The sequence below is a fragment of the Dromaius novaehollandiae genome, chromosome 7, assembly GCF_036370855.1.
Source record: "Dromaius novaehollandiae isolate bDroNov1 chromosome 7, bDroNov1.hap1, whole genome shotgun sequence".
Classification (NCBI taxonomy): Eukaryota; Metazoa; Chordata; class Aves; order Casuariiformes; family Dromaiidae; genus Dromaius; species Dromaius novaehollandiae.
In genome coordinates, this window is record NC_088104.1 from 1,917,042 (window position 1) to 1,942,156 (window position 25,115).

General features: G+C 40.6%; 1 protein-coding gene and 1 long non-coding RNA gene across 4 annotated transcripts in view; one reads left to right on the forward strand and one right to left on the reverse strand.

The window, feature by feature from the left end:
* Positions 1 to 16,000, reverse strand: part of GALNT13 (polypeptide N-acetylgalactosaminyltransferase 13) — a 157,939-nt gene extending 141,939 nt beyond the window's left edge. Inside the window, exons 1-3 of one of the 3 annotated variants that reach the window (XM_026103041.2) lie at positions 15,622 to 16,000; positions 2,774 to 2,872; positions 1,852 to 2,100 (exon numbers count right to left, since the gene is read on the reverse strand). In XM_026103041.2, the coding sequence (XP_025958826.1) occupies positions 1,852 to 1,993 (142 nt within the window). In that variant the 5' untranslated portion in view covers positions 1,994 to 2,100; positions 2,774 to 2,872; positions 15,622 to 16,000. Of the gene's footprint in view, positions 1 to 1,194; positions 1,248 to 1,851; positions 2,101 to 2,773; positions 2,873 to 15,395; positions 15,458 to 15,621 lie in introns of those variants that run through there. The other 2 variants (XM_026103042.2, XM_026103043.2) reach the window with 2 other exon arrangements.
* A 4,563-nt stretch (positions 16,001 to 20,563) lies between these two features.
* Positions 20,564 to 25,115, forward strand: LOC112984866 (uncharacterized). The gene is made up of 2 exons (XR_003259606.2): positions 20,564 to 20,678; positions 24,475 to 25,115. It is a non-coding gene; the product is annotated as an uncharacterized LOC112984866 (long non-coding RNA).

A 25,115-nucleotide genomic window follows, 5' to 3' on the forward strand; every position in this document is an offset into this window, starting at 1 on the left:
TTTAAATGCTAAAGTCCTAGTGAAGAAATGAGTTTTCTGTACAGAAATTCTAACACAGAACATGGAATTCAATGAATTGAGTGTTTCAAAAAAAGCAAAACAAACACCACACTCAGGTAGCCAAATGCAGAGTAATTCAAAATAAGAGTCCAATATTATAATATTTCGCCTATTTTTATGGACTGGACAAGAAAAGCCTCAAAAAGGCAAATTCACACTTGTCAGTTCTAGATGTTTTCAAATAAATTCAAGGGCAGATTAGGGAGGAGTATTAATCTTTTTTTTAAATCTAGATTGATTTACAGAAAGCGAAGTTAATTTTCAAATTAAACAAATATTAGAACAGTAAATCTTCTTTCCTCTACAAATTATCCTATTAAAAAGTGCAGCCCCTTAAAGACATTGCAGAGAATGTAATTAATGAGAAAATTCCAGTGTGTAATTCAAAAATAATCTATGATCACTTTTCTGCAGCTGAAAATACAGATAAATTGAGTCATTTTATTCATGACACACCAGATTCTTATGTAATATTTGTTTTAAAATACAATATTTCTATTACACAGAAAAACAGTGACAATAAACAATACCCTAATGTTTTGGAAATACAACTGAACAGTTACAAATAGAAATTTACATTGTTCAGCTATTTGCATGTTTGGAAGGTCAAAGTGATAACTTCCTAATACTTTTTGATAAGGACCGCTATTTGACAAATGAATCATTCCACAGTATTTTCATTTCAAATTATTACAGTTATCAACTCAACCAAACCATATCCCCAAAGCTCTTTTAGAGGGATGGCAATGACTTAATCTGTGGACAAAACTGAAGATCACTGGTTCAACATATATGCGCCTTTATGAACAGAGTAATAGACTCGGACACTTTTTGCCCATTGCCAACAGTAAGTACATTACAAAAGCAGTTGCACTAGTTATAATTAGGCTTGTTCCATTCTTATTAGAGATTCAAACTACCTTTCTTCCTCTATATGCTGAGCCTAAACCCCTGGAGGACAGCATGTTAATTTACAACAACAAGGAAAAAAACCCACCCATATTTCACAAATTTCTCCTCCTCCTTCCAAGTGGAACTTTCCACAGGCTGATCATCTTAACTGTGTTCAGGAATCAAAATTCTAGTTTCCATAGGTTACTATCAAGTTTATAATAAGCCCTAATCAGTACTTACGTCATTTCTTTTGGATACCCAGCAGCACACCATCTGTCCTGCGAACGCCTGCTCTGGAAATTTACAATTACAAGTTGAAGACTAGTTGCTTCTGTCAAGGTTCGCTTTTCATGAATACTCCCTGTAGTAAGTTACAGTGCTAAGAATATCTCAAGTGAGACAAGCCAATCTCTGCTCCATCTGCATTTGAGACTTTACCTTAATGTTTTCATATGGCAGAAGGAATCAAAGTATCTTTTAAAAGTTGATTCAGCAAGAGTTAAAGAGTTTAAAAGCAAGCTTCCAATTAAATATCTTTCACAAAGGTAAAAAAGCATAGAGCATCAATAGTGGGTCAAGTGACTTTTGTTAACAAAAAAGCATGTTCTTATTATGTTTGCTTTGCTTTTCTCTTCCACACAGAGACCTGTATTATTTTTGCTGACAGCACACATGCAAAACTCAGACTTCATTATGGCAAAGGTCAAACACTAAGATAACTGAAACTAACTCAGAAATCACTAAAATGCAACAATAAAGAAGAGAAGTATTTCAGATTCTGGTATTTTGTCCATTTGAATCAGAAAAATGATTCAGAAAGTACAGTAACACATATATGAGGCCACATACTTCCAACAAGTCTTTGGCCTTCAAAGATAGCTTAGACTTGGCACTTACCCCTTAGTGCCGGCAGCAGAGACCTCTCTTTCTTGTCATCACATTTATTACATTCACTGAAGTACAGGAGTAAAAAGACGTCCACAAGCACCCACATGAGAGAAGTGGCTAGAACCACCTTGCAGTAAAGAAATCTCCTCATTGCTTTACTTCGTTTCTAGCTAAAGTGCTGAGGAAAGACAGCAATTGCTGAGATGCATTGAACTCCCACGGTTAAAATCCAACACAGAAGTAAAGATAAGCATCCCCCTGCAATTATTAAAAAAAGGTCCAGATTAGCTAACAAGTACACACAGTTTGAACTGAAAAATTATATAAAATACAGTGTTGAGACATTTTAATTGTTTCCTTCCATATATGCAGGTGCTTTCTGTTTTCCAAACCACCTTTTGAAGATGTGTCCGCTGTCTTTCCATGAATACCAAACATTCTGATTTGCATACTTCCTGAATAGTTTACATGCCTATCTTCATTAAGAAGCACACACTTTTTCATGCAGGATAACTTTTTTTTTTTTAATAAAGATGGTATAAAAAGACCACAAAGCAGTCCTAAAACACTGCATGTAAAACCAATATTCATTTTATTCAGTATTAGACAAATATATTAACAAATAAAAAATATGAATTATTTTTCCTCAAAAAATACATTTGTCATGCTATTTTAAGTACATTCTCTGAACAAGAAAAGCAAACTGATTTTATCTTACAGAAAAACATCATGCCGAATTTCTGAATGCCATCCTGCCACCACCAAACATGCCTGCAAAAAGGTGCTGCAGTCATCCATCCACATATTTAAGTTCTTGCCTGGAACAGTACATTTAGGCAACAAAAGACAAGTGTATGGGTCTTCATATACCCTCATCCTCTCAGCTTAGATTCAGAAGTTACGTGGCTGTATTTAAACTCCCCACACTTACCATTATAAAGTGCATGTCATCTCAAGGCAGGGCATTCTACTTCCCATCTTGTTTCCAAAGCACAGTCTTAACACTGAGCTGCAGGATAACTTTGAGTGCCTAAAAAACAAAACAAAAAGAAGAGAGTCCTTACAACATGACTGTGTTTTCTAAGACACAAACAATTTTAATTAAATTAAAGAAGCCTCTCATATGTTTTTTCCACACTTTACCCTACCTACCTTAATTAAACATAATTTTCTATGTACTGCTTTTCTATCCTAGCTCTGAAAAGGTCTTAGCAGTATCAAGACTGGTAAAACCTAATCTTTCCTGGCTAACTCACTCACAGCCTGGCTTGCTTTGTATGTATTTGGATTCGTGCCATACAACTTTCTAGTTAAATGGATTTCTGGCAGTTTCAAAGCAATCTTCACAAGGAGCAAACCTTCGCAAATATAAATTTAGTCATTACCACACAACACAAATGTAAATATGAAAGAATCATGGACAATTGATCAAGTTTATCTCAGTGTTTAAAACTGCATACTAGCTGAAAAACACCGCTGAGGGACTTTCCACACAAGGTCATGTTGACTTTAAATAGTTCCAAAATGTTTTATAATAAATTTATATTACATTTTATTACAACTAAGTTGAACCAACAAGATAGAAGAGATGAAGTCACTTAAATACAGTTTTCCAAATTATTCTTGAAGTGCAATTTCACTATGTTATATTCAATAAAGTTTTCCATGCATCTTAGCATATAAACTCAAACAACAGATCTTCTCCTTGCTATCAAAAAAAGAGATTTACAGCCAGCTGACTTAAAATTTTAAAGGCTCAGAAATACTAGTCTCAGGTTAGCACAATTCATTTTCATGCTAGGCAACAGGAACAGTTTAATTATAGGAAGCAAATTAAGAAGCAGCAGCAAATTAAGAAGAAAAAACAAATTAACACAGATCTGTATTAGAAAAAGAGGAGAAAACAGCTGAAGTGTTCGCTCTCCCCATACAGTCTCCATCACCATGGTGGCTGTAATTGGCTTTTGTAGTGTTGAGTAGAATAGTTATTTGTTCAGGTCCAGCTGAGACACAAAGGCACTTCCTCCCCAAGCACTTAACAGAGGAGAATTTTTTTTCTTCATCAATTCTCATTTTAATGCAAGTGAATAAACCTCAGCAGTGTAGCAGTCATAGATGGGTGACTGGAAGAAATCTTCCATTCCCAATGCTGTGCAGTTTTTAAGCATATACTCCGAGAGAGAACCACTGCAGTCTGTTGTTATGTTTTAGCTAGCTGTGCAGTTTTCAGTATCTGAACAAAGCTGATGCAACAGACTATTTTAAAGTTAACAGCAAAGGCAACCTTTTTCTTTTTTTTTTTTTTCTTTTCTTTTTTTTTTTTTTACAATAATTAACATTTAGATTAAATATCTCTCCCCTTTCTTAAAAAAAAGAAAAAAGAACACATACTAAAGTCGGCTTTATGGTTTTAAAGTCTAGTTAATTCAAGATACCCTCTTCCTATGTAGACACAGCATCTCACTGTGGCAGGTAGGCAGTGCAGGCTGTTGCGCAGTGCCAGCGGCCTCAAGTTCTGACCATTAATATGGTCCTATGTTGCTTTGCCAGAAAAGTGAGGATTATCAGTAGCAGAGAACCAGGACTTCTATTCCACACAGCCTATAAATACCACTTTTAAGAAAGAGATTAAATAATGTATTTCATTGCCCATGGAAAAACCACCAGCAGATATTTTCTTTTAGCACTCTGCATAGCCCCAGCCAATTCTGTTCCAAATATACACATAAGTATCGACAGGAAATCTGAGATTTACTGTAGATAAATAAGAAGCAGCTAAGGATTAAGCTTTTTATTGAAACAAAAGTTTCAAATTTATAATATAAGAACCACCTATTTTGGGGGTGGGAGGGAGTTTACGAGACACAGAGAAGGGTTAGCTGCAGTGTTTAACCTCTCAGGTATCTAACTTGGATGATCTGACTTGCTCCCTGGAGGTATCTGCCTGGGAATATAGGGTCTTGTTTATGTGGGATGAAGAATTAAAGTCAAATGGTTGAAGTGGGACTATGTGTCTTCTGCATGATCTTCTGAGAAAAGCCACCATTCTCACTGCAGGCATGACCGAACAGCTCACACAAGAGTTTCTGACCCACAGGGCTTTTCAATCAGGCATGTATTAAGCCAGGCTGAAATCACAGTCAGGTATGATCTCTAATACTTCAGGCACTACTGAGTTTAAACTGCTCCCACACACACCTGAGAGCTCCTGAGCTCTAACTAATCTCACCACTCACAATCCCCAAATTACCTTATATTTCAATTAAGGAACCAGGTCTAGATGAACAAAAAAATAACCAAAAATCCATGCAGATTGAATTCCAAATGCACACACATAAATCACCAAGATAGGCTAATGGATGTTTCTCAATAGAGTAGCTGGGTTGAATCTCAAGAAAATATGCATCTTGTTTCAAACAAAATGACTTTTAATAAAATGAAAGTTTACAATTGGGAGTTCCACTTTTTTCTTTACTCCTATCTCTTTTTCAAGATGGAAGTTCCTCCCTTTTCTCATTCTTCCCTTTATCTGAAGTTCCTATTTGCACAAAAAAAAACTGACAATCATTTTGACTAATCAAGACAGCATTTTTCTGCAAGTATTGGAATGAAAGAGTTTGCCTAGCCCTAGCTTTGCCCATAGGAGCAAAGTTCTCTCTTTAGCTCCAATTTGACATGATTTAAAACAAAAAACCACAGAAACAAACCACCACACTATCCACCCACCCACCAAATTCCAGAATATCTCACATCGATCTCAGGACATTTCTGCAGAAAACTCCATGTTTCTGTCAATACACTTGTGGATTTTGATTGCCTTTTGGTCCCCCAAAATGCTTTATATTACAGTTCTTTAAGAGACAGTTCAACTAATACTGCTTAAAAAATATCTGATGCAAGGCTTTAAACCAAGAACTAGACACAACAGCTGCTAGCTCAAGAGACACAAAAGTGGAACTCCACAACTAACCACAGTGTGCCTTTCGCTGTTATTCCTGCTAACGTAAGTATGAATTTAACTGAAGAATTGTGGATCTTAAACTCGTTTTCTCCACCTTCCTCCCAAGTACAGCCACAATCAACCCACTTACTCTGCACTTGGAACAGAAGCCACTCAGGTCAGAAACAGCATTTTGAATGCTGATTCATATCAAACAAGGAAAAAACAAATGTACATAAACCTAACATTGAAAGTTCAAGCACTCAAAAAAATCCTCAAAAAAGGACAGAATTGGGGAACATAAGGTAATTCCCAGACTGTATGTGCATTATGACCTTAAGTCACATTCCTTTTTCCTTCAGATCTCTGCATTCAGCCACCCTCACCACTCTCGGTCCTTGTACCAACACACAACAGTTTCCAGTCTTCTTGCTGGAGCTCCTCAGTCCACCCGCTCCTTCTTTCCCATTTTTTTCCTAATTCCATCTCCAAGTCTTCTTTATCCTTAGTTCTCCCATGCCCATGAGTATCACCATTTAAAGAATGGGAATGTTTCCCTGTCAAGTGTCTCCTTTCTCTCCTCTCATTTCCCAACACCTATTCTCATTTTAATGTTTCCTTATTCAGCTATTCTAAATGCTCAGTGCCCTCAGCTCCCTCTCCTCCATCCATTTGCCCTCACCAGCCCCTTATCCCAGCCTCCTTCCCAAAAGAGTTGATTCTCTTCTCTCTTGGCTCCAAATACCTGTTCTCTCCAAGATCCAGGCTCTTCTGCTCAGTTTAGCCTTTTCCCTCTTATTCTGGCTCTCGTCCTGCCTGTACTCGCATAAATTGGCTCCTTCCATAACTCTGCTTAAGCAGCCTTGGAAGCAACTTGAAATCCCAGGAGAAGGAGCAACAGCAAGGCCCACGCCCTGTCTCAGCAGAGCCTGGAGTAATACCTGCACAGGAGATCTCGCTCTCGCCTGGGAAATCCAGCATGCACTTCTTGCACGTCAGGTGCAAACAGCCAGGGTAGGGTCTGGTCACCGACAGACGTGAGGGGGGAACGTGCTGAGCGGGACACCAGAGCCAGCTACCCCTGCTCTCCCTGCAGCCTAAGGCCCCTCTGCAGGCATCACAAGCAGATCTTATGAACAAGATCTAGCAGCAACAAAACAAGGGAAATTTCTGCACCCCCCCAAAAATGCAGTTTGACAGTGTTATGAACAACTGAAAACAGGGGTTTATAACAAAAGAGAGCATGTAAAATTACAAGTCTACATCACCAGCCTTTCCTAAAACCACCATAATAAAATGCTGTGGCGAAAAGTTAGAGGTTTTACGTATGTACCCTGACTTGCCTTTGTCGCCACACAACACCCACCCACAGGACAGATAAGATTTGGTAAAATGACACAATTATTCAATATCTCTCTCTCATAACTCCCCACATGGCCCCGTGTCCTATTTATTTCATGCCAGCCAAACCATGCAGAGAATGAAAGATATTTAATTTCCTTATGGGCTCAAAGCTATGGCATTCATCACTACACTATCCAGTTGCCTCAAAAGCTTTTAATTTAGTTTCATAATATCTCTGAGAGATTTAAAAAAGAAATTAACCCCTTTTTAGAAACAATGGAAGCACAGACCGAGGACAAGATTTTGAGAGAATTCATCTGTTCTGCTCCCCCAGCAGTGTTTCTAGAGTCACGCACTTCACATTTTGATATGCAGACCAAGTTAATGCATTGATTAAACAAAAGCCACAGTTCTCGAGCCAGTATTTTCCTGCCATGGAAGGGCCCAGGCCCTAGGTCTCACTTCCCTGGCTCCTGCAGGCCACCTTCCTCTCCAGCACAGCTCTAGAAGGATTCACATTCACCCCACAGCCTCAGCTACACCTTCTTCCTGGGCATGGTCTTCAGGAAGGGCACTTGAGATACGTAGCTTTCACCTCTATTTTTCTCAGAGAAAGAGTGGTCTGCTAAACCATGAGCAGAATTTTCATGTCTTGTGACTTTTCAGTGAAAGTATTAAAGCTGCAAGTAGGTTGCACATTACAATTTTGTCTACGGTGTTAACTATAAGCTACTGGAGCTTATAGCCAAAGTAACACCTTTTTGAAGCACCAAACATGGCTTTTTGTAACATGCCTGTTGATTATCTTATCTAGGCTCCTTTATGGAGCATCCACCTATTTCACAGTCCAATGGTTTCCTCCAACTACTTTGTGTTTTCACACTTTAATAACATGACTTCCAGCAATTTCAGGCTCTGTTGTGGACTTACCAGACTGACTGCAGCAACATAGGGGCATAAGAGGAAATTCAGCACAGCAGCACTTCAAGCACTACATGCAAAAATCTATATTCAGGAGCAACTTAATGGCATTTTATCTCAACATATATTCAAACAGCCAGTTTCTGTAAATCCGTATCAACACATCCTTCAATGGTCCCTTAGTCTGCATTGCCACTATTAAGACCAGACATGAATTAAGCACCTAATCCTACGGCAAGACAGAAATAAACCACTGTTTACAAAAGCTCCGTCAAAGATTATTAGAAGGACGCTCCAGTTTATCACTCAGCACTTCTAGTGATTTAATAGGAGAAGCATAGTTAGAGTCCTGGAACAGAAATTACATCTTCCAAATTAATATCAAAACTATTCTGACATCAGTTGAATCTTCTGAACCAGGGAGACTGCAACTAGTGCAATGTAACTCATGCCAGCCCTCTGCGCTCCTAGGAAATCTGAAACTCACTGGTGCCTACTAAAAGGACTTTCCGATACTCAGGTAAGAAAGGATATATGAACTGCAAATTTCAAAACAAAACAACCAATTCATTGTGGAATGAAGTCAAAGAATTATGTTCAGCACTGCTTTAAAGTCAACACTGATCTTAGTATTAGCATTAGAAGCCTGAAGGAGTCAGGGCCTGGTAAAAATACAGCCTACATTACCACGTATTACAAAAACACGTACATCTATATTTAGTGAGATTAACGAGGAGGGCAGGCAGAGGAGGAGGAGGAGGAGGGACTCCTCTCTCTCTCCTCGGCCAGATGCCTCCACAGCTGTACCTCCAAGCCGGCAGCAGCTGCCTAGCAACCCGGCAGGCACCCCTCCGCGCCATGCCAGCCCCGCTCCCTGGGCACAGCGGCCAGGCACCGGGAAGCTCCCGGACCGCTTTGCTAGAGGCATCGGGAAGCCTGGGTAGCTCATTACATTATTCTGCCTTTACAAAACACAGGCAGCGTTTGGGCTTGCTTTGGGGGAGAGGAGAGCATTTATTTTCTGTTGCTGCCAGGTTTTTCTGGGCTCCTTTGGGATCATCACAAGCAAATTCTCATAGGTATCTATCAGCTCTGCAGTACCAGGGGTGCAGGGAAGGGATATAGCACGCTGCAAGCAATACCAAGGGAACAACAAAACACCCAGCAATCCCACTCATGCCCTGAAGCCTGTCTCTCAAAAAAAGGAAAAGGAGGCTCACTTGTATTTCTTGGTTAGCACATACTCAAACAAGTTCTGCTATATCCTAGGAAGGCTTTATCTAGCACAACGTTAACAGCAGTGGAGGAACAGAAACCATAATGAAGTATGTCCCATTGGTAGCCACACCGCCACTGCAGCGAGCTTGCTTTTCTCAGCCGACAACGGATATAGCTGTTTTCAGACCGCATCGGAGTCCTTACTGCAATTAAGTAGCACACGTTATAGCTGCAAGTGTTTCACAGCTGACATGCAGAATCAAAAATGCACATTTCTGATAACCTATTTGTATGGATGTCTTATAGTATACATATGATTAAACAGCACTGTATAAAACCACACATTTCAGCAGATGCTTCAGTACCTCCGCATAGCATCGAACTACAAGCTGAACTCCTCCTACTCCTTTCCTTTACACTCTTTTAAATTAACACCGTAGAGAAGAAAAAGACATGCTACTTTGAGGGGGGAGAAAAAGCAGAAGACTGTTTTGGTTGACCTTTTTTAGTATCTATCAATTACTGCATACAACCTTCAGATCACAGGTGCATTAGAAAGATGGGTAAGTGGCTAGAAAGAGGAGGTGATGAGTTACGTTACTGTTATGACTCCAGTGGTAATTTCCTGCCTTTTCATTATTTAACTGAGGCATGCTGCATTTCCTAGTGAATCTGTTATTTGTCATGTAGACCATTCGTTTAGCACATGCAACCTACCACTGCAGTCAGCACCGACATTTATCCCGTTTGACATCTCTATGCAAGCAACTATCTCAATTCACATTTCAAATATTCATCTCATACATATGTGCAAGAATTTAGGCTAAAGGCTGAGAAATAGCAACCTTACAAGAGCCACAGATATTGGTATAATATTAACCACAAGAGTGCTGTATATGGGACACACTGGATGATTTCATGAACAGACTATTTAATTCAAACACATTACATTACTGCTGTGACAAATCCTTATTATGATGCAAGATCTGACACTCAAGCAATGTAGATATTAATGAAAATTGAGCTTGTGATAGTAGTGGAATACTTAAGTCAATTTAAAAAAAAAAACTCCAATATTAAAACAGTCCATAAAGCCCTCCAATGAACCAATATTTCACCCTTCCAAAACTCATCTATAATAAACATCTGTTCCATCAGATCGAAACCCAACTTCTGTAAAAGGTGGGTAGATCAACTGAAGAGTAATCGGAAATAAGTCTGCTGCAGGAAATGCCAAAGCAGAAGAAACAGCTATCACAAGAGTCTTTTCACACCTAAGGAAGACAGTGCAAAGTCCAATTTATCTTCCCTGTCTAGAATTGCTTTGAGAAATCAAAGAATGAATGGGTCTGTCTCTTACAGCCTTCCCAGGATTCACTGGGGATGCCAGAGTTAGAGCAGACAACAAAAACATTTAAACAACAGTCACACAAAGATTTAGTAGTACTATTTTTGTCAATTGCTACAGCAGAATCAGAGTCAAATCTAGACATTACTGCACCAAATAACAATTAGCCAATATGAAGCGACAAATATAAAAACAAGACTGCATCCACACACACTAGGACCATGATACCATGTAATATGATCTAATCAGTTAGTCTGCTGCTGAAGTTTTGGTGTAAGATGTGCTGCATTATATTACAAATTAAACTTATCAGATTTGTTACCAAAGCAATTACCAGTTTAGAAAAAAAAAACACAAACAGAAAAAGAGGGCAAGCTTGCTTTAAAAACTAGTGAGCTTTGCAAATCTATCTTCCTAAAAGATATTTTAAAATGAAGATATATGCATACAAAATATATTTTGCCTATAAAAAGCTATGATTTAAGTTACATCTAACCAAGCCTTAATACATGTTATACTCTCTGAAAAGCATGAATCATCATTTAATACCACAGGTAGTTTACTAATTTATGTACAGTTATCTCAAAAACTTATAGTGGTGGAACTGCCAATCTCTTGGAAAACAATGCATGAAGCTCTTTCACATTTAGGGAGAGAAAGAAAAAAGCTATCTCTAACTAGAGGTATCCACAGTGTTTTGTGTCTTAAGAGTTACTCCCCCTCCCCTTTCCTGAAATAGACTGCTTGACATTTAAAAATAGACCTATTCTTCATGCTAAAATGCATTTCTATGATTCAGAAATTAAAGTGGAAAAGACTTATTAATTCTTCTAACCAAATCTCTTCATAAAAGTCTACTCTCTATTTTGCATTGCTTTGTTCAGACTACAGTAAAGTGATACCACTAGCACCACTTTCTCCTGGAATCAATGCCACATAGCAATATCTCTCTTAGATCCCCAATATCCAGGCAGAAAAGCTTTCCGTGTTCAGAGCCACCTCACTATCAGCCACTTAGCTTGCAAATGATGTCAGATTTGTAAAGAATTTATCTGGGTTTATTCCCTTCTTTAAAGTTCATGTCTTCAGATAATAACCTTGCACTAAAACGGGCCATTTCTACCAAAGTGTTAGCACAAAGCACTAAAAGCTAAAATAATGATCCTAAAAGGTATGAGCATAAACTCAATAATCAAACATTGGAAGACAATCCCTGCTGTTCAAATGCACAGGCAGCTCGGAGAAGAAACGCAGAGTCCTCCTCACGCTCCTTCTCCGACTTCACCCTCCAAAGCCCAGCCCATCTAACAACAGACATAAACAATCCAGAAGACATCGGTCACCAATCTCCAAGGCCTCTCCCTGCCTCCAGGGCCAGCCACACCTCCCCGACCCTGCTCCTCTCCCCACCGCACACCGGCTACCCAGCACCCGACACGCGAGTATCCCCTGCGAGCTGCTGGGTGACCCTGTCACAGCCGATTAACAGAGTAACAGGGTGACGGCATCTATTCTGCTTTCAGAGGGTAGCTGTTCTCCCACGTGCTGCTGCAGGACAGTTGGCCAGGGACAAGCACTTGAGCAGTACTGATGTCCAGACAGATACCCATGTTTTCTAGCCCTTCAAACAAGAATAAAAGGCTGGAGCAAGAGTCGGCCAGCGAGATAACGACCCGGGGAAAAGCTACGACCAAGTATCCAAGGAAGAACATGGACCAAACAGCTGTAACCTCATACCAGAGAATTTTGCACTTTAACCACAGCAAGTTTCCAGCACTTGCCAGCGCCGATGCCGTGCGCTCCATGGAGATGCGGGACCACAGGCCTAACACGCTATCCGGCAGGGCCAGCCTGCCACTAGCACACGGGAGGGTAAAGAAGATGCAGCGGTTTCTCTTCTGTCATATGCATGGATTGCCATCCAGCGACAAAGTTTGTACACCACTCTGGAGACGCAAAACAGTTATTTAGACAAAAATGACCTGAGAATTCAATTACCTCATGGCCAGAATCCGCCTCTTGAGGTGCTGACAATGACAATTTTTCACATAGCCATCACAGGAACACCTCACCTCCCCCCTCATCCACCCTTTCATTTATAAATACGTATCTGAAAGTTTAATTAAGACAACCATTGAGAAGTCAAAAGTTACTCCATTATACATACTCTGAAAAATAACCAAATATTTACATTATACTAATTCCACTGATAACATGAAAGAATGTACCAAAACTTTAAACTGCTGAAACCATACCATCACACACAAAAAAAGCCTACTGCCTTCTCTGAGAAAGTCTTCTGAGCAAGTCTTGTTTATAAGAAGCTACGTGACTTCTTACTTTGCATTATCAAAAAGGGCAGTGACCTACTGGGACACATGCATAACTACCTATAGGTCGAGGCCATTACAGAAGCCTACATTGAGCACTGCTCAGTTCTAGCACAAAGTCAGAGGACTGCTCTCATCAGCGGTCACTGACTCGAATCTGAAGGTGAGGCAAGCAAGTGACAGTAGGACACTCGGGATCACACAAACACAGAGGACACACCTGCTACTGGATGCTTTCAGCTGCATCAACAGAAGAGGGGGAAGTATTTCACATTTCACTTTAAGAGAATCACCTGTTGATTCTTTTCCTTACAAACTGAAGTCAGAAATTTTTACTACAGGAAACTAGAACTCCTTCACTTCCTGCAAACCCGCAAAACAACAGTCTTGAAAATTTCTGACCACCTAAATATGCTTGGCAACATAATTATTGTAACTTTAAACCAGTCATCACAAAATTAATAGAAAATACATTGTCTGTTCCTTTTTCCTTATTAATCTCAAAGCTTTTGAGGAAGACAGCTTTGTTACAAGTGCACTTATAAGTATAAGGTTTCACCGTACTGGATTGAAAAAAAAATTCTGTATTCTCCCATGTCCACAAGAGCAATGCACAACCAGATGGAACTCAGTTGTCTAATATTTTCGGGAAGCGTATTCTCCTGAATTCATCTGCTGATGTCACACCGAATGGCTTATACAGGTTTCCAAGCTTCTTATTTCCAAGTGTTCCTGCTTTTTTTCCTTTGGCCTTAATTTTTCTGCCATGTGACAGGGGGTTTAGGTAAATCTCTACTCTATTTTGCCTCAGCCCAAAACAACTGCACTTAATATTACAAACAACATCATGCAACCCAATGCATGAGAATTCCCAAATATAAAATAATCATATACTATTTTTTATGATCGATAAGGGCTGCAACAACTTGTTTTCCCCTAGTAATAGCGTTTGGGGGGATATGGAGGGTGGGAAAGGATATGCCTCGCCTTCCTTAATGTTCAGAAAGAATCAGAGAAGTGGGGGTTAACACATATAAAGGCCAGAACCTCGGCCACGTCCTTCCCTTCAGTCTTCATTTGTATCCGAAAGGCAACGCTGTTTATGCTTGTATTTTCTTACAGCTCATCCACAGTCAGAGACGAGAACAGCAGACGCTAAAATGCGAGGCTGCAAGTCCAGCTTTCCACCCTCTTCCACCAGCATAAAAATCTCACGACAGCCCAGACCCATCTTCTGGGACTTGCACACACGGTTCACTCACGTAGGAGCACAGAGACAGTAAGGTTCAACATGTTGTGCTTCTTAGAATATCGTTTCAGTGAAGAAATCCCTTCCAGCTCTTATAAGACTAATCTCAAAGGATCCGAATTTATGCCCTATTATACACTGCTCAGTTCAATGCCATCCAAGACTACTTTTCATGAACAACAACAAAAAAAAATCCTAACACGTTTGTAGTAACAGGCCTTGCTAAAAAAAATAATCAAAAGGAAAACCACTGGTTTGCAAGTTAAAACAGAAAATCCACTATATAGTTCTTCACATGTCCTCATTAGCCTGAGTACCTTTGCATGGGTTTACTGATGTACACAGACACGAAGATCACTGGTAATCAGATTTGCTACTAACCGAGGGCACAGGAGAAGAAAAAATTAAAACCAGACAACTTGAAAAACATTAATAGATTTAATACCTCATCTCTTTGCCTGAAGTAGAGCAGCCACCAGCCAGTTAAAATAATCCTTTTCTCTCGCTCTCCTCTGCATAATTCCCAGCATGTCTTATTCTCTCATTAATCATTTCTCTTACTATTCCCAGTCATCCAGAAACACCCAAACAAACACTGAGCCAATTCTCATTTTCCAAAATAGGAATAATGACAGTTTTACCAATTTTTTTTTAATATTTCAGACTAATAAAATATTTTATGAAAAGAATGAAAATAAAGTTTATTTTCCGTTAACTCAGAAGGTTTTAACTGATTCTCAAGAAAATAGTTCGCATCCTAACTTAACTACAGATAACTACGATCCTACGAAGAAATCACTTAGCTTCAGAACAGCTGTGTCAAATCTCACTTACACTTTTTTTTTTAAATTTACATTTACACAAAATGAATACAGAAGGCTAACAAAATCAGACCGCTGCTTTTCACAGTCCGGTCCTCGCACTCTGCCCTGAATGGTGACGGAATGTGGGGAAAAATGGGGGGAAAAAAAAAAGAAACAAGATCACAGACTTCAGGAAGGCTTTGAAACCTGCATTCAAGATTTACAGACCGAATTTTTACCCCACCTCTACTGTAAATACACTCGATGTCTAGTTTCCAGCGACACGTACACCCCCTCTCCCAACCTCCTGCTTCAAAAAGCAGAGACAATAACGGCTCATTAGGGAGAAACCTGACCGTCAAGGTTCAGGCTGAATTACCGAGGTATCGTACAAAGTTACCTAGCCCCGGCGCCTCAGGTCAGCCTCGTGCCTGCTTAAAAGGGTCTCAACGACGTAAAAACGCCTCTGGAATTACGAGGAAAGTAGAGGGAAAGGAACAGAGCCCCGCCGCCTCCCCGGTACGGCCGCGCCAGCTCCCTCCCCCGCCGCAGAGCCGCCGCCGCCGCCCGCCAGCCGAGCTGGGCGCCCCGCCGCCCCCTCGCTCACTCACCGCGGCGCCGCTCACCTGCGCGGGACGCGAGCCCCGAGCGCCGCTCAGCAGCGCCGCCGCCCGCCCGGGGCACAGCGCGGCGCCGCCGCCCTCCTCCTCCTCATGGCCGGCGAGGCGAGGCGAGGCGAGGCGAGGCGAAGCGGCCGCCCCCAGGTCGCTGCTCCCCGCGCCGCTCCGCTGCCGCGCCGGGTCGGGTCGGGTCGGGTCGGTGGGCGCACGTCAGCCGCCGCCCCCCCTCCGGCGCGCCGCCCAATGGCTGCGGCGGCGCGGGCAGCGCCCGGCTCCCGCGATACTTGGGCTCGGCGGCGGCGCCGGACCCCGCGGGGACGCGGCGAGCCGGGGTCCCTCACCGCACCGCGCCGCCTGCCCGGGGCTGCGGGGACCGGCCGCTCCGCGCGGGGGGGGAGGCGCCTGCGCCGCCTAAAAAGGGGAGGGGAAAAAGATGCGTTAAGGAGGGGCGGGGGGCAGGAAACGGCGCGTGCGCGGCGAGGGGCGGGAAGGGGCAGCGGCGGGAAGCGGGCGCTGAGGCGAAGGGCGGGAAGCGGGCGCTGAGGCGAGGGTCGCCGCCGCCGCCCCGTTCCCGCCGGCAACGGCCCCCCCCCCCCCGAGGCCATTAGCGCACCTTTGCCTCGGTCAGGCCCTCGCAGGGGGAGGCCGGTGTAAATTCAGGCCCTGTAAATGCCCCTCGAAGGCCTCAAAGTGCAGCTCACGCATGGGGTGTGTGAGGGAGGGAGCGTGCTGCTGGGCTGGTGCTGTGCGTGCAGCCGGCGGGGTAACGGCACGAATAGACTCACCGGGGCAAAAATCATTCGGGAATAATTTATTAGCTGCCAGGCAGGAAAAAAAAATGCTGTTTGTTATTAATAGTAATTAGCAGTCAGTGAATCTGGCTAACGCGTGGTTTCAGAATGGTTATTTAGGAGTGGGTGGGAAGGAGGAGGCGCTTCGGGGCGGCTGCGGTGCCTGGCCGGGGGCTCGCGGTGCGCTGGTGGCAGTGGCACCCACGGCCTTGTGCCTGCTCAAAACCTATTAGTCATGAATGGAGCAAAGAGGGAAAAGGACACAACACCCAATGCGATCCCTCTGTTCCATCAACATCATTAAGAGTGTTTATATTTCAGCTCAGTCACGGGATAGACCTGTGGAAGTCCATACAGTTGTGCTGATTTTCGCTACCTAAAGGCTTAGCCCTACCTGTTAACCCGCGGTCGGTCGTGAGACTTTTAAAAGCCGTTGGCTGACTGTGCATAACTCCAGCTGAAGCCTTGTGCTCACACAGCCGCATTACCCTTCTGCCAAGCTGTTACGGGTGGCCACTCTCTCTTAATAACGCCGCTGACTTCCCCAAATATGGGGGAGCTGCTCATACTCACGTTCTTCCAAAATGGTACCGTCGCAGATCAGCTCTTCCTCTCTCATCCCATCCCTTGTTACCAGTTTCAGAGAGACCTTACAGTCAGTTTTACTTACATTCCCAAATGTTGTGTTTCTCCATTTAAAAAAATGATTAATCATCATAGAAGCACTTGCCCTGAAGCAGATGTCCATGAATTTCTCCATTCTCCAATAGAGAAAGGTGATCACGTCAGGCAAGATTTGAAGGGAGCTCCTGCCACCCCGCCTGAAGAGTCCTTACATCAGAGTCCTTGCAGCAGAGTAATGGTCATACGCAGATAAACCAAAGTTGGGACTTTTTTTCAAATTATCACCCACAAATCTTAGACAACCTACCTCTTGTACTGAAAGTGGCAACGCGTTTTCAACACTGGCCGAAATTTTTTTTACATTTGTAAGAAAATTGCACTCATTAGAAAAGCAAAGCAAAACAAAAACCTACCCATCTTGTTTAACAGCCATAACAGCCAAGCGTTTCCTGGATATTAACTTTTTTCTCAGTGGGTAGTGGATAAAAGGTCCAGGAAATTTTGTATTTTGATATAGGTGGTTGATGTCAGTGCGCTCCGGTCCCCTCTCCCTGGCTGCAGATGACCAGACTGGGCAACACTGCAGCAAAATGAAAAAAGGAGTCTTGACTTGTAGGATTTTATACTCAGTGTAATAACATCTTTTTGATGCTGAAAACAAACTGCATAGACTAGCTGCTCTAAGGATGAGAGACCTCTTAACGCTTTATATTTCTTGTTACCGTTACAAAATAATGAAATAATGAAAGCATTTCAGTATGTTCCAAAATAGCATTTAAATAAGTCATTTGATGGCCTGTGTTTCTCTTCTCAAGAGATACTGATATAAGACAGCTCAGAAATAACATCTATACATGGGTAAAAAAAAATCTATTCAGTGTATGTGATACATACCATTTAAAGTAATAACTGATACCAAATACAGACTTAATATAAACCAGGTAGAGAACTTAGTCCAGTGGCTAGAGTGCAAGACTTGTATCCAAAGTTATGTGCTTCTCTGATCATGAGCAAGTCGCTTAATTTCTCTGCATTGCAGTTTTCTTATCTCTAACCTCACTTGGGTGTTGTAAGGATTAATTGCTTTCTGTAAAGTATGTTAAGATGCAGAAATGGATGTTGCATGTATAAGTGCAAAGTATTCTTTCTCTGTTCATTTTTATTATTAATATTAGGATGTATGTTCTAAGTAGGGGGAAGTGAATTACCATCATAGACAAAAATAGCAACCTACACAGTTTGACATCTTATTTTATACTGTTAACTAGTTAAAACAACAGACATAATTTTTTAAAACTTAATTTTTCCCTTGTTGTTCAGAACTAAATTTTACCATAATAGCATTTAGTTTATTTGTAAATACCAAAACTTCTTTTCTGTTTTCTTTTGTGTTGTCTTTGGCTCAATTTTTGAAAACGTTCATCATATTAAAGTAACTATTTTATAACTTACCGTGGGTGGGTTGCACTCTGATAATCATGAGGAAGATAATTTGAGGTTTTGAGAAAAAAATCCATAATACCTAATATATGATGCTAAGAGACACATCAAAATGGACATACTTGCCTGAGTCAAGGACTCGTATACACTGGTCTGGAGTGGATGCTTGGAAAAAGAGTATGGGAAATAGGGCAAATATAAAGTAATTCTTCTCTCAGCCATCACTGCTTCCAGAAATTAGCAGTGTAGAGCTTCCAACGTGGAGGTTGCATTCAGACCATTGCATTAAACATCTATTTATAGATCTTCTATGAATTTCTCTATTTTAATCTATTTAGACTTTTAGCTTCAACAACAGCTTGAGCCGTTGAGTTTCGAGATTAATTTTGTATAAAAGTACTTCAACTTCACTACATTAACTTGACACTTGCTGCTTAATATTCTCAGTGGGTGGTCTTTCATTCATGTATTTTGAGAAATGGTGAATAATCATTTCCTTTTGTATGACATCTGTGGTTTTACAGGCTTCAGTCTTCTCTCTCCCTTAGCCTTTACAGCCAGAAGAGTCCAAGCCACTTAAGTTTCCCCTTATACAGAAGCCATTCCACATCTCTACTGAGCCTCATATTTCCCTGTACTTTTTTGCTCCTACTAGTTCTTTTCCTTTAGCCTCACAGAGAAAATAGGATTATAGAACATCCCTTTGCTTTTCAGGTATGAAAGCAGTAGCACAGTCAGGCTAGTTATCAGTGTCTGACTGTATGACTAGCATAAGTTCATGTTTGCTAAGCTTTGACAGACTGGAACTGAACAGCACTTTCAAAACAGTGCTTTTTTGGGCCAAGTACTTTGAAATATTGTGTCGCATTATTTAAGAGAGAGAGAGAGAGATACACACATATATGTAGTTGTCCCAAAACTGTCCCTAGCTCTACTCGAATATCTACCGTGACCTTCTAACCAATCTGTCATGCCAGAAGGTGACCTTCTGGGGGGGAGGATGAGCTTGGCGAAAACTTTTATGTATATTTATTTTCTAGAACTGATCGTTTAACTTGTGTATGATCTGATGCAGACAGGAAAACAAAGCAGAAGAAATCAATTCATATTCATCTGAATTTTACATCAATAATTATACAAAATATAGAATTCTTTCCTACCACCTAATAGAAATAAAATGGGACGATAGATAACAGACTGACAGTTATTGCATGTATACTGCATTTCAGTGTAATTCATTTATTATTTTTTAGGTAATAGCAACATATACTGTTCTACTTACTCAATTTTATTGCTTTTGCTATATTACCTTTTCAAATACAGAACCACCGGTAAACCAAATGTAGCCATTCGTCAAACCCCTGAAGTATCACTTACAATATTAAAGCAATCACAGCTAATGCATCAGTTAATCCTGCGCTTGCTCTAACAAAGACTTCCCTTACAACTACACAACCTGGTTTTGCCATTTGAAAAGAAATGGAATAACCTTTGAGATAAATTTTCCTGCCCTATACAGGAAGGTTGAAATACCCTTGCATTTAAATACTTTATGCCCTGTATTGCCTTTATGTGTTGAACACAAATCTTAGTAGTTTTTTAAAGCAGGGTATGACACTTAGTCCACTTGTCTGATATAGTAGCTGTGTGTAATGATAAATTACATATATCTGGCAGTAGTTCAGCTACTTCGCACTCTAGTTTCTTCAGGAATCTTAAACAAATGCCAGCTGGTCTTTGTGATTTAATACCTTGAGAATTTTCCTTTTTTCTTGCACATCTTAGTCTCTACCTGTGTCTCGCCTTCCTTACTCCTAAAGGGTAAGCTTCAGGCTGCTTCTTGCTAGCCCTGCCTTTTTAGAGTCAGTTTACCTCTGCTTCTGTTCTCTTGATTAAGGAATAAAATGTATTTCACTGGTAATGGAAGTAAAGTAAGGGCATAAGCATTAACGCTGCTCCATGTTTTGTTTCTTATTTAGGTGAATCAGTCTACTTCAAATTAAAAAAATATGAGTAAGATCAATAAAGCTGGAAAATGTAGATAGAACTGCGTTTAAACCTTCACACTGAATTTGAGTTTCTCTCTACAGCTATGGACCCAAAAAGAGTCTCACATCTCAGTGACCCCTGTTTCAGGTGCAGTGAGAAGTCAGTGCTGAACACCCGGAGGGCTGTACTTACTCACTGAACCAGCCTGGGCTAGAGACGGTAAAGAGCCTTTCTTCTCATGACTCCTCTGGAGGCAATAGCTTGCATACTCAAATTGGCACTCAGGTCTCTGCTTGATACCAGTTAGTGATGATAAAAATAATAACCCAAACTTGTTCACAATTTGAGGGTGAGGATGATCAAAAGGAAACATAGGTGCTTTTGGGCACAAAGCACTCATGATGCAAGAACATATTTGGGAAAATCCTTTTTAATCTGAACTCAGAACAGTGTTATCCACATGCATCCCTATTTGGCATTGCCAGAGATTTAATTTTGTCATCTACCTATTTCTTCATGTTTGATAAAATTTCATTTCAGAAATAAAGGATTTATAGCTTGCTTCCCCTCAACGCACATTTTCATTTATATAACTGACAGGTTCAGTTGTTAAAAGCAGTACATGAGTTTTTTCCAATAAAGGGCTAACATCTTGCTGACATTTATTACAAGTTTATTACTTCAATACCCTTCTCAATGAAGCTGTTTCATTCATTGTGGGAGTGTCTGAAGTACAAATTTTTCATTACCTGTGACTTACCATTAATTTTAGGCCAGAAGTGATTTCATTTTGACTAGTTGTTAAAAACAGGAAGGACATAAAAATACATGAACTCAATTAAGCTAAGAAAACTCATTTGAGATGGGAGGGGAAGGTTAACTTATGATTTCTTCCAGGTGATATGTCTTCCTATTCAGAGTAGAGAAAAAGGTGAATTAGGCATTCTTTTGATTTACTCTAGAATAAAAGTCACTGCCTAGATGATTCACTGAACTGATTATGTGATACGGAACTTTTTTTCCTTCGGTATCACCATCTGGTGATTATTTTAAGACAACAGAACCCCTGACTGGGAAGCGTCATTGGTCTCAGATACACAGTAAACCAAGCTCTAAAGGACATTTTTTGTATCTGTATAGAGATGCTAAAGTGGGACTGCCTGTTCGCAGGTTAGCTGTTCCTCTTGCCTCCGCACTTCTTTTTAGGAGCAGTTTCATAAGCATATGCATACATTTGCCTCACTGTGTCAGCACTCGCACGCTTGGTGTTCAGCCTTGGTGTCTTCAGTGTCCCTAGGAACTGTCTATTCTTTGGCCCTTACAGCCCATCCACTGCTTTGATGACAGCTAATTTTGGCAGAGCTAACAGGTTTCTTTCTCCATTATCTAGGTTGGCAATGAGCCGGGTAAACTGCAAGCTTCAAGCTTCATGCTTGATCTGTAGTCGTATATTTATTCATATTTTAAAATATAAAAGGTACACATCTTGGATTGTAATGAATTTTAGCCTAAGATAAAAATACAATAGTTTGAAAGTCACCAAAGCCAAAAAAATAAGTAATCAGAGATGAAACCAAATTCTGCTGACATTTGTGGTGGGAAATTCAACATGTTGGGAAAGATATCAGTGTATATTAGTGTGGATAGAGGCCACCTCCTGCCAGTTGGTCTCAGTGCCAGAAAATGTACTAATACAGATGAAGCCTTAAGGAGCCTCTCTCTAAATCCTAAATTCTGACTACAGAGCATGGTAAAGATCCTCAAAAATCTGTGTACACCTCCCTTTTGAGGGACCACAGCAGCAATTTTAGCCCTGGGGCCATGTAGCTGAGCTAGTTTGGCTGTTCTTCCATTACTGAGGACCAGATCTGGTCCTGTATCTAGAAATGCGTCACGTTTCCACATTTGGAATATTTGCTTTTGATTCATGGTAATGTTTTAGGCTGTCAGAGACTTAATAAGGATCTACCACCTTGCCAAACCTGACTAACAATTTTGATCATACATCTAGTCTAAGCATTTTTCTAGCTTGTTTACAATAACACATACATGAAGATATCATTTTAGTAAAACTGAATTTTCTTTGACCCTTTTACCTATCTTCCAGTCAATACAATTTATCTTTCCATTGCAAACGATCTCCTTTTTTAAAATTAAGCTTCTGTTATTGGTATAATCCAGTCGGTCTTTTTCTCCTAAATCTGTCCTTCCAGTCTCCATCTGCATGAATGGCAAACCATACTTCAAGCTCTTTTATGGAAACAATGCTTTATGAATATTGGAAGTCATACAGCTTTTGTATTAGAAATAAAAAGCATCTTGAATTCACACCGTAACACAGCCCTTGGGACTACAGCACATGTTCTCTTGGAAACCTCACAGGCATTGATCAAAGAGATCACTGTCTTTTTGGTCTCAACTCAGAGGAAAATAATGTTTTACAAACTCAATTAAAGTTCTTGAAATTAAAATAAAACAGTTAGAAATGGCAGTTTTGATTAGAAAACATTGAATGATAGCAGGAGTTTGATCTAGCTATGTGCAGGTCATGCTCGAAACAACTCATAAACCACAAGAGAAAAATCCATGTAGGGGCAAGGGAGGTTAGCAAACCTAGTCGCACCTAAGCTGCTCGCCTTACAGCAACAGAGGAAGTTTGGAAATTTTGAAATGGAAATTTAACCGTTGCCATCCTCCTTAGAGATGGCAATGGTTAAATGTCGCCATCTGTATGATATTTGTCGTTTTCATTCCACACACATCTGTAATTGCCTATCTGTAACTCTTAAGGTCAGTAAAATGAGCTTTCTGTTTTAAATCAATATTACCCTTCCTTTGACTGCAAACCAAATGATATTCTGAATGCAAAGAAAGTAAATATCAACCGGCAGATAAATACCATGTTGCAGTTGGGTGGTATTTCAGGCTGGGGCTGCCCAGGAGCTTTCATTTCGTCTGGTATAGTAGAGTTTTTCTGAGGACCTCTTTTCAGGTGGACTTCACACAGATCTCAGAGGCCGTGGTTGCCTGCTGTCTCCTTTCAACCCAGCAGAACAGCACATAAATCATTCATCAAGGCTGTTGAAGACCTGTAAATAATTATCGATTCTGCTTGAGGAGGCCTGAATTCATATGTTTGGTCTCCCAGATGTGCTCTGCAGGCAAGCAGCCCGCAGGCAAGCGAGGACGACGGGCACGCCAGCCCTGGGCTTTTCCAGGCGTTGCTGCTTACCCAGCTCCCCCATACGCAGCAAGTATATCCATAGCCTCAGGAGGGGGCACGTTAAGCATTCCCTGCAGGTAGAGAGGGACCAAGGTCTTGAAACCCTGCTTCTAGATCTGAGCTCCAGACTAACATTCACAGAGAGTGATTTGAGAAAACTACAGCAATATTTTAATCAGAACTATTCACCTGAAATAGCTGTTAGATATTTACAGCATTACTTCAAGCTTAATGGCTTTTTGCCTAGGGAAATCTTTCATTTTAATAACACATAGATTACATCCAAATGTGACCTCATTCGTATTTGGAAAATAAATAGTCTAGATAGTGTTTTCTGGGGGTTAGTTTTGCTTCTGTCAGTAACTACTACCACAGTTTTAAATGAGATATCACATTTCCATATATATAATAATGGCCAACAATCTTTTTGGCTCAAAAATAAATTGCAAATGTTGTTACTTACAAATGAACAGTCATTATCCATTGTGGTGTAATGTCAGTATTTCATAACACATTTGCATTAACTCCCTTTAAATGAAGAGGGTTTTGGCCTCGGTACCTACAACAGTAACAGAAATATTACTTGTAAAGAAATGAAGTGTACTATAAAAGGAGGAACTGGATTTCCCTTTGTAAGTACTCGTTCCAAATGTTTTCTCAAGGCATTACCCAAATGGCATTTACAGTGCTTGCAGAATTTCCAGTGTAAAAATGCAGTAATTTGATTTAATTTTGCAAAGCATTATATGAATTAATCTGAAACCGTGCTTTTCACTGAAATCTTTCCTGCAGTGGAAAAATGCCACCCACACCTCCAGAGGGAGCATCTGCTATGTTGCAGTCCACCTCCAAGCAACATTCAAACCTGAAAGGGACTTAATTGCCTCTTAATGCTGCCGTCAGAATTTCACATAGGACGTTATGGACTAAGCTGCTACCAACCATCAACTTTTTCCTAACTCAGTTGAAGTTTGTAACTCCACCAAAGGAAATAATAAAGCATTCTCCAGCATCTCCGCATACGCTGAAACGAACAGTGTGTTCATGTGTAGGATCACTCATACTAAAGCAGCACATAGTTAAGAATAAGTTATGTTTCAAGCATAATGCTGTGGGTTAAATAGATCTTGAGTCTGCATAAGAAAAGAATAAAAAGAAAATCAAGTTCTGTGATGGTACTAATTTGTAGCCAACTACCCATTTCTAAGCTTATTTACTTCAAAGTTTCTTATTTACGAGTGCTATCCTGCTGAAAGAGAAAACCTCTGTAATTAAGTTCTTACAAAACAAGGTGCATAATTTACAGCTGAGAACTGGTTAGTTAGAGACTTTTATTCCTATTCATCAATCAATTAGAGAACAGTTTCAATGTATTGACAATGTTTGAAATCATTCTATTTTATGTGAACATAAAGCAGCATATGAATTGTTTA